Raw genomic sequence first — 9,876 nt, forward strand, 5'->3', positions numbered from 1 at the left:
GGTCCCAGGAATGGGGTCTCTGGAAAATGGGGGTCCTGATGAGGGGGCGTCACTGGGGTTGGGGGTGCCATGTGAATGGGGGTCCCCAGGGCTAGGGGGACACAGGGATGGGAGTCCCTGAACAATGTGGGCTCCAGGGATTTGGTGTCATGGTTTTGGTTTGCTAATTTGAGATATTTTGGTTAATGTATTAAATAGTGTAGTGGGTTTAGTGTTGGTTAATTATTAGTGCATTTATCAGAATGTATTTATTTCTTTTTTGTTTTGAGATGAGACTAGGAGAAAGGTAAAGTAGAATAAAAACTTTAAAAGGGTATATAGAAAAATTTATTAATTGTAATAAATTGTAATAGTAATAAATCCCTCGTCAGAGGATGGGTGTGCCAGGGATGGAGTGTAGGGGGAATGGGGGGACGTGGGAGAATTAAGGTCTCGGGGGAAAGGGGGATTTCAGGGGATGGAATGAATGGGAGAGGGTTCATTGGGAATGGGGTCCTGAGCCATTGATATCCTGGGCAATGGCGGCCCCGGGATCGGGGTCCCAGGGAAGGGGAGACAGAAGGAATGGGGGTCCCATGGTCAGCTTCCCAGGGGAATGAGTTTTCCAGGGATGGACAGTGACGGGATGTGCATGTGGGTCACAGCTCCTTCCCTGAGTGCCTCAGATTTTGGTGTGACCCAAGGGCTAGCCCTGCCTGCTGGGTTGCCTGTGATTTAGGGGGGCAGCAAGAGGGGATTCAGAGGTGCTCTGAGTCTGTGCCCTCCAACCCCCAGGGGCATTTTCCATTCTTCATTTCCATTTCCTTCCTTTTATCCCTCAAATTCCCAACCTCCCAGTTCATCCCTTGATGATCCTGGGGAGCTCCTGAGCAGGGAATGGGTTGGGGGAAGCCCAGAGTGGGGGAAGCAGGGGTGAGGGGACTGCAGGGGGGGCTGGGGAGACTGTGGGGGATGGGGGTGTCTGACAGTGCCCCCCAACACTTTCACTTTTTCTCTCCTGCAGAAGAAGGAAGAGGCCGTTTGTGCTGAGTGTCACGGGGCGGGGGGGCAGATTCTGTCCTGGGGGGGCACATCCAGGGGGCTCCTGTCCTGGGGGGATCCTGTCCCAGGGGGGACACATGCTGGACAAGGGGCTCCTGTCCTGGAGGATGGCAGCTCCGGGGATGGGGGGGTCCAGACTTTTCCATTCTTGCTCGTCCCCTGCAGGATCTGAGCCAGCAAGAGCAGCTGGGGAATGGAGCCCCAGGCAGGAAGGAGCTCCCAAACTCCTGCTCCTTGAAGCCAGTGGCCATCCAAGAGTGGGGCCCAGCCATGGCCCAGCCCCACTGCACAGGGATGGCCATTGCCCAGCCCTGCTCTGCCCAGCCCCAGGTGGCAGCCAGCACCTGAGGGTCCCCCCCGCCCCCTTGGCTTTGATTCTGGCAGCTTTAGAGCTGCTGCAGAGGTGAGAATTCAGTGGGTGGAAAAAGGCCTGCCTGTGGTTTGCTCAGCCCTGCAAGAAGCACAAACCCCAAAGGGAGCCCAATCAGTGGCTCTGTGAGGGCCTTTGATGGTTTTCAGAGCAGGGCTGGCTGGAAACCCCCCCTGCAGGGGCCGCTGCGAGGGAACCAGCCTAGAAATACAGCAGTTGATCATCTTGTCCTTTTTCCCAAGGACTGAGTGAAATCCAGAACTACTGCAAATCCCAAACTGATCTGCTCAAAACCTGACCTGGACCTCGTTCTTGAACAAAACCAGCAGCCTTTTGGAACCTCCCAGAAAGAATGTTTGAGTTCTGTTGTAGCATGGGTCCCTGCCAATTAATAATTAGCACTGACTCCATAATTCGAGAAGGCTGATCAATCGCTTTACTGTACTGTAGTTATTAAGAAACTCATTGCCCTTGCAGACAGTCCTATACAGCTTTAACCTAATTGGTCCTTGGAATTAAAACACCATCACCAGTGGCCAATTAAGAAATCACCCACTGGGAAACCTCCATAACACATTTCACATGTTCACAACAATGGGTGCAGCAAGGGAAGATAAGAATTGTTTCTCATTCTTTTCACTGATCTTCTCACAGCTTCACCAGGACAAGGCCTGGGAAAGTTGTGCTTGCTGCTCTCTGTGACCAGAGAGTGGCTGCCACAGGGTTCTGGCTCAGCTGCCAGACAAGATGGAAAAGTGTGGAAACATCGAGCAGGGGCTGTGCCTTGCTGCCATGGTGGGGCTGTGGGGAGTGACCCTGTCTGGATTCCAGGTGTTCCCAGAGCTGCTCCATCCCTGCCCTCCTCACCTGCACAGGACACAGGGAATAGACAGGGTCTGCTCTGTACCTTCCAGGGTACCCCTCCACTTCCCGGAGCTGGGGGGCCCTTACCCTGGCAACGCTCGGTCCCGACACATCGCGACAGTGGCTTTGGACACGCGGCCACAGTCGGTTCGGACACCCCGTGACCGTCCCGGCACTCGCAGCGCGATGGCAGCTGGGCCCCTTCCCGGTGCTCCGGGACCACCATTGCGGTCCCTCCTTTCCGCAGACCCCACCGCAGGGTCTCTGCTCCCCCCTGTCCCGGGGTCTCCCCTCCGCCGTTTCGCTCCCTCCACGCTCGGGGCTCCCCAGGGGGGTCCCGGTCCCTCCATCCCGGCCCCTCCCACCCGCTGCCCCCCGGCCCCTCCGGCCGCGCCCCCCGACAGCCCCGGGGCCGGCACCGGCAGAGGCTGCCGAGCTCCTGCAGGATGAGATGTTCCTGGGGCAGCGCCGGCTGAGCGAGGCCCGGCTCCCTCATGCCGTCCTTGCCTGCAGCACTCGGGCTCCAGCAGCCCCAGGCTGCTCCTTCGGGATGTGCCGACCGCTCCCAGAGTGCTGTCCTTTGTCTGGAACGAGCCTTGGAGCGCCCAAATCATCCCTGGGACCTCCTGTGCGGCTGAGCCTGAGCCCTGAAGGGTTTGGGAGCCCCATAGGTGTCACTGCTCTATCCCAAAATCTGGGAGGAGCAGGAATGGCAAGTGGTGCCCCACCATGGTCCAGCCCCATGGGCCTCACCTGAGCACTTTGCGATATTCCTGGTGCTCCTGCTCCACCTGCATGTCCAGGTGCTGTTCCCGTGGGTCACCTGTTCCAGGCGCTCCCACCTCAGCTGTTGCTCCAGTTCGGGGTTCCCAGCCGGACAGCAGGAAGCAGCAGCCACATGGCACAGGCACTGAATCATCCCCAGCACCAGCAAAACCTTCCTGGCAGTAAAGAAAGCTCCTTGTTGGTAGAGCTGGGTACATCTGAGCCCCAAATGTTACCCAATGCTGCCTTGTGTAGCCAAAAATCCCAGTGAGAGGCAGCAGAGCCCTGTGTTTGTGCACAGGGATGCTTTAGGAGCATGGCTGAACTTCAGGAACACTTCAGGAACCCTAATTGCAACACCTCTTTAAGGGTCTGCAGCTCCCACAGCAGAACTGAGGCATTAGCACCAGCAGAGGCTGCCGAGCTCCTGCAGGATGAGACATTCCTGGGGCAGCACCGGCTGTGCGGGGCCCGGCTCCCTCACGCCGTCCTTGCCCGCAGCACTCGGGCTCCAGCAGCCCCGGGCTGCTCCTTTGGGATGTGCTGACGACTCCTGGAGCACTGCCCTTTGTTGGGAACGAGCCCGGGAGCACCCGATACATCCCCAAGGCCTGGGCCAGGACCTTCTGTGAGGCTGTGCCCGAGCCCTGAGGGGTTTGGGAGCCCGATGGGTGTCACTGCTCTGTCCCAAAATCTGCGGGAAGCAGGAATGGCAAGTGGTGCCCCACCATGGCCCAGCCCCGTGGGCCTCACCTGAGCACCCTGAGGAATTCCCAGCGCTCCTGCTCCACCTGCATGTCCAGGTGCTGTTCCCATGGGCCCCCTGCTCCAGCCGCTCCTGCCTCAGCCACTGCTCCAGCTCAGGCTTTCCTGACAGCCAGCAGGAAGCAGCGGCCACATGGCACAGGTACTGAATCATCCCCAGCACCAGCAAAAACCTTCTGGGCAGCCAAAAAAGCTCCTTGTGGGCAGAGCTGGCAGCATCTAACCCCCAAATTATGTCTAATGCTGCCTTGTGTAGCCCAACATCCTCAGGAGTGGCAGTGGGGCCGAGATTTTGTGCACAGAGATGCTTTAGGAGCATGGCTGAACTTTAGGAACCCCAGCCCTAATTATAACACCTCCTTAAGAGTCTGCAGATCCCAGAGCAGAACAGGGGGATTGGCCCAACCAGCTCCAATTTTGCCCCATTTTTCCCTCCCAAGGTACTGCTTCTAGCCTGGGCTGTCCCTGTGCCCCAGCTGCAGCTGCAGAGCCCTTGGGGCTGTGGCTCTGCTCCCTTCTTCTTCCTCCTCCCCTTGTGGCTTCTGTGTTGGGATCAGCAGTGGCCCACGAAGTGCAGGAACTCCAAACGTGCTCTGGAGGCCCCTGAGTTAGTCAACATCCCATAGGAATTCTACATTCCCAGAGCTGCTGTGCCAGGGCTGAAGGAGGAAAAGAGAGTGAAAAACTGAGGGTTTGCAGGAATTGTGGCATAAAGCCACCAGAGCCGCTGCTGTGGACCCGAGACCTGCCTGGGGTCAGGAGCTGCCTTCCTTCCATTTGGGATCATGGAGAGTGGTCGCGGGTGCTGTGTAGGGTGTGTGCCAGGCCCCGGGACAGTGCTACGCTGCCACTGGGCACTGGGATCCAACCTGCTGCCTTGGCGGCCTCTGCCCGCTGCCGGTGGTGGTGCCGGGACCGATTGGTGGCCGTGAGTTTGCAAAAGGAGCAATTTGCCCTCCTGCCTCCCGCCCGAGGCCGCCATGGCCCCTGAGGGGATGGAGCTGGAGCGGGGCGCCCCCTGCTGGCCGGGAGTGCTCCCTGCAGCAGCCCCTGCTGGCCGCGGTTATAACTGCACCAAAGACTAACAAAGCCCTGAGCAGAAGGGAAAGTCCTGGTTTTGTGTTGTTTGTTCTCTTCTATTTTATAAATTTCCTCATAAATAATGGTTATTCATTTTCATACTCTTTTGCCTGGAGTCCCCATCATTTTTGAAATAAAAATACTTTTAGAGATGGGTCTTCTTATTCCAGCAATGTTCCTACTTTCCTTGGTAGATATTTCTCTTGTAAACAAAGATGCTTAACAACACCTGGGTTTCAGTGTGGATGGGAAAGACACCCCAAATGAAGAGAGGATGAGGGACTTGGCCATCTCATGCTCTGCCTTTTAAGCCAGTTGGGCCACCAAGGATCCTCTCCCCAGCAGGCACTTCTGGTCACCCAGCCACTCAGGAGCTGGCTTTGGCAGAGCATCACACTGTACCCAGTGTGCCATGGCTGACAGACTGATGGACAGACAGGGCCCTGTCTCACCAAAATCAAGGCCTGACCCACCCCTGCCACATACAGCTGTTCCAAAATGTCTCCAGACATCAAACTTTTCCTGTCTCTGACACCCCACCCTGTGCCATGGCCTGATCCCGACTGCCCTGGAAAAGGTGGAGGCTCCAGAACCCCCACAGGGCCTTTGTGACACCCTCGTGTGGGGAACACAGCAGAGGAGGGATTTGGGATAGGGGACAAGAGAATCCAGATCCTCCTGAAGGCTTGCTTTGGCCATCAGAGCAAGGAAGGTCCAGGGCCCTGCCAGGTTCCTCTGGTGGAGGAAACATGCTGGGGGAATCATCTGGGATTTGCCTCTGTTTTGGGAGCTTTCCCAGGAAATCATTCCTTTGTGACCATTTTGCCTCTGAACCTTGTTGCTGTTTCTGTTGATTTTATTCTCTCTCATTGCTGTATCAGGAAATTGTTCTTCTCTCAGCCCTTTGGGATGTTTGTGCCCCCACGGGGAGGGAGAGGGGCAGTTTTTAGTGGCAGCACACACAAGAGTGGGTACCCATGGGTGGGGACCCCCAGTGCCCCCCAGTTCCCCCCGTGTCATGGCACAATCTCATTGATGTCACTGGACTCCTGTGGTCTCCCGTGGGGTCCCCACAGCTCCGTGTAGGTCACCTGAGGTGCCTGAGGGGCAGTGATGCCTGGGAGCCCTGCAAGAGACACTGGTTGTGGAGACCAAGGTGGGGGAGTGACACCAGTGGGTGACGTGTCACTGTGCCCCCCATCCACAGTACTCACGCTGTGCCTGTTTGGTGCTCATAACGTGGGTGTACAGCACCTCCCCCTCCTGTGGAGGGGCCAGGGGCTCAGGGGGGGGCCTGAGGGGATAAAGGGGATGTGGGAGGGGATGGAGAGTTGTGGGGTGGGGTGGGGGAGTAATGGCTGGACACCCACACTCACCTTTCCTGGTGCTTCCTGGCAGCTGCAAAGAAAAGAGGGGAGGGGTGACTGTAGGGTCCCCAGGGCCCTGATGCCTCTCAGGATTCCTGACCCCTACAGGACCTTCAATTTCCATTAGGAGCCCCAAGCATCTCTGGAGCCCCCCCAGAACTCATGAAGCTCCCCAGTGCCCCCAACCAACTCAGCATCCAGAACCTAAAGCCCACCAGGGACAGAGACTCCCCCAAGAAGCCCCCAGGGCCCCTGAAAGAACTCCCAACATTCATGCAGGACCCTCCAGCACCTCCCCAAACCCTACAGGACCCCCAGCCAAAGTCACAATTCTGGGGCTGTGGGTTCCGCCCTATTGCTCCCCAACATGGGGGCCTCTACAGCTCCCTAGGACCCCCTGTCCCCCCATTGTCACCCACCCACACGGTGCCAGCGGTGCCAGGCCACAATGACACCCACGAGCAGGAGCAGGAAGAAAAGGGTCCAACCGACCCCTGCGGCCACTGCAAGAAACAGAGGGGGACACATCAGGGTCACCCATCACCCCAAGGGTCCTGCACTCCCAGGTGACCCTGTGTAACCTTACCTGTATCCCTGTGTCTCCACGGTGTCACCTCCAGGGCCAGCTCAGGGCTGAGTGCCTGGTGCCCATCCAGCTGGTTGGTGGCCACACACTGGTAGGTGCCTGAATGTCCTTCATCTAAGGCCCCGAGTTTCAGGAGGGGACCCTGGGCCACCTCCTGCCCGTTGTGCAGCCAGGTGAAGGTGACAGGGGCAGAGCCCACCTGCACCAAGCAGTGCAGGGTCATGGAGTCACCTGGGTGCACCTGGTGTGACAGGGGAATGAGGGTGATGGTGGCATTGGCCACAGGCGCTGGGGAGACACAGACAGGGCTGAGGCTGGAGGGAGGTGCTGGCAGCCGGTGTGGAGGGATAGGGATGGGGGGGTGGGTGTGATGGGGTTGTCAGGGATGGGGTCACACCACGGAGGGGCGAGGGGACAAAGGACAGAGGCTGGGGAACCCAAGAAAGGTGTCTACGGGACATGAAGGTAGCCAGGTATGGGAGCCGTGGAGGCTGTGGGGGCTCCCTGTGCCCATCCCTGCGCTCACTGTGCACCGTGACGCGGAGCCAGGCGCTGCTCTTCCGCATGACCCCCACCTCAGAGTGCACCTGGCAGCTGTAATTCCCCGAATGGGAGACCTCCACGGTGGGCACCAGCAGCTGCAGGGACCCCTGCGGGCCCCCCACCACCTGCCTGTCCCGGTAGAACACGTGCAGGAGGGGGGCTTGGGGCCGCAGGAGGCTCGGGCTGCTGAGGCAGCTGAGAGTCAGGGGAGACCCCTGGGTGGGTTCAGGGGGAGCCTCCAGCACCAGCATCCGGACAAGCTCAGAGGAGAAGATGGGGGACTGTGGGCACAGTGACCCTGAGTCCCTGGGAAAGCACTGTGGGGCTGTCGGGGTGGTGGCTGTGAGGTGCTCACCATGCACTGTCACTATCACCGGCATTGATTCCTCCCATCCCCATGATACCCTGTTCTTCACCCAGGCCTTGCAGCAATAGCGGCCACTGTGGTTCAGCTGAAGAGGGGACAGGGACAGCTCCGTCCTATTGTGGAGCCTCCCCAGTTCCGTGTCCCCGTGGTAGAAGAACACCGAATCAACTGATATTTCTCGCCTGTACCGGCAGCGCAGTGTCAGCGTTTCTCCCTCCAGCAGTGCCCGCACTGGCACCTGCAGCACCACCTGGTCTGTGGAGCAGAGGGGTGCTGTCACATCACAGGGGTCTGGAGGGTCCTGATGTCACTGGAACCCCCATATTGGGTCACAGCCAGCGCACCAGGCTTCCCCAATTTCAGCACAGGGGTTCCCCCATAGTGGGATGCTCTGGGATGTCCCTGTGTGTAGGGCATGGGCTCTGGTCACACTAGAGGGTGACCCATGGAGTGGAGCCAGCCACAGTCCTTGGGGTTCCCCTGGGTGCCAGGCTGGGGACACAAAACGCCCTCACCATTTGAGACATTCACAGGGTGGCTGAGCCCACTGCCGGGTCTGTCACACGTGTAGGTGCCACTCTCAGTGACAGTGAAGTTGTTGCCTCTCTCCTGCCCCCAGCGCTGCCCATCCTTGTACCAGGTGGTGGCACCGGCGGTCCCCGAGCCCTGGCAGGTCAGTGTCACCCGGTCCCACAGCACCGCCGGCCTCCAGGAGGGCTCCACCAGGAGCTGGGTGGTCTGGGCACCTGAGGGTGACAGGGGACACCAGCCTGCCAGGGCCAGTGTGGGGCTGGGAACAGTGGGGTGGGGTCATGTCATCCCCTGAGGACTCACCAGCGAGGCCGAGGGTCTGGGCTGGAAGGGAGAAGGGAGAGGGCTGGGTGAGGGTCATGGGGACACTGTGGACACCCCATGTTTGCACTGGCCACCTCCACCAGCCCTACAGCACCTGTCCCCATGGCCACATCCCCATGGCCCTGTGCCCATGATCCCATTCCAATGGCACTTGTCCTCCCAGCCCAATCCCATGCAATGTGGCCCTTGTCCCTGTCCCTGTATCCCTGTTCCCCTGTCCCTGTCCCCACAGCTACCCAAGCCCCAAGTCTCCTTCTGCCACATCCTTGTCCTCACATCTCTTTCCTCCTGTTCCTGTCCCCACATGCCGGTTCTCTGGTTCCTGTCCCTAAAGCCACCCCACAACTCTGGTCTCACTGGGCTCCATGCCCTGCTCTGGCTCTGCTGGCATTGGGGACCTCAGGGGACCCCACAGCCCCCCTGTGCCCCCTCCCCTCCCCATCCCCGGGGTGTCAGGCCCGTGCCCGGGGCACTCACCCCACAGGAGCAGCGCCACCTTCCCGGCCATCCCGGTGTCCCCAGCCATGTGCACTGGCTGTCACTCGCTGCTGTGGCCACCGCTCCCCTGGCTGGCGGCTCTTCAGATGAAGGGGAAGGAAGCGAGGTCACATCCGTCCCCAGGTGTAGGTGGCCCTTGGTGGGGGCAGGGTGGGGACAAGATGGGGGCAGGGTGGTGACACTGTGGGACATGGGTGGTATGGTGGGACATGATGGGGACATGGTGTTGCCAGAATTTGGAGGCTGAGGTGGTGTAGGGAGCCAGGGATGGGTGTCCAGGGGAAGGGGGGTCCCAAAGGTTGGGTGGACTCAGACTTGGGAATGAGGATCCCAGAACAACGTGGCCTCCAGGGATTTCTGATCATGGGATGGGGGCCATGGCATGGGGGTGCCAGGGGAAAGGGGGTCCCTGTGAGAATGGGGGCCCTAGGGAATTCAAGGTCCCCAAGGGAAGGGATGTCCCAGGGACTGGAATTACTGGGATGGGGTTCCTTGGGGTTGGCGATCCTGGGGAATTGCAGTCCAGGGATGGGGGTCTCAGGGAAGGGAAGACAGAAGGAAATTGGGTCCCAAGACTGGGGTCCCAGGGAAATGGGGGTGCCAGGGATGGGCAGTGGCTGGGGGGGAACAGGGGTCACAGCTCCTTCCCTGGATGCCTCAGATTTTGGGGTGATGTGGGGCCCTGCAAAATCACCCCTGGGGTGTTCATTTCCTTGCCAGGTATTGCATGAGGGTCCTGGGTAGCTCTGCCTCTGTGTCCTCCCTGGCCCTTGAC

The 9,876-nt window shown here is 59.2% G+C and overlaps 1 protein-coding gene across 1 annotated transcript; it reads right to left on the reverse strand.

Moving 5' to 3' along the window:
- Window positions 1-5,901: 5,901 nt before the first annotated feature.
- LOC139604532 (Fc receptor-like protein 4) lies at window positions 5,902-9,111 on the reverse strand. The gene is made up of 9 exons (XM_071455667.1): window positions 9,081-9,111; window positions 8,583-8,603; window positions 7,786-8,003; window positions 7,365-7,662; window positions 6,839-7,126; window positions 6,672-6,755; window positions 6,262-6,283; window positions 6,100-6,179; window positions 5,902-6,011 (listed from the first exon to the last, which is right to left on the reverse strand). The coding sequence occupies exons 1-9, from the start codon at window positions 9,109-9,111 to the stop codon at window positions 5,902-5,904; spliced, it is 1,152 nt and encodes a 383-aa protein (XP_071311768.1).
- Window positions 9,112-9,876: the final 765 nt, after the last annotated feature.

This window comes from Agelaius tricolor, unplaced genomic scaffold (genome assembly GCF_023055355.1).
Source record: "Agelaius tricolor isolate 1412-34295 unplaced genomic scaffold, bAgeTri1.0.p SCAF_52, whole genome shotgun sequence".
NCBI classification, from domain to species: Eukaryota; Metazoa; Chordata; class Aves; order Passeriformes; family Icteridae; genus Agelaius; species Agelaius tricolor.

Bases quoted from the DNA above. Each gene is read 5' to 3' on its own strand.
- LOC139604532 (XM_071455667.1), bottom strand. From the start codon at position 9,111: ATGGCCGGGAAGGTGGCGCTGCTCCTGTGGG. The intron at 8,004-8,582 runs GTGAGTCCTCAG...TCTGCTCCACAG, and splicing joins CCAGACCCTCGGCCTCGCTG to ACCAGGTGGTGCTGCAGGTG. The intron at 6,284-6,671 runs GTGGGTGACAAT...TTTTCTTTGCAG, and splicing joins GCACCGCTGGCACCGTGTGG to CTGCCAGGAAGCACCAGGAA.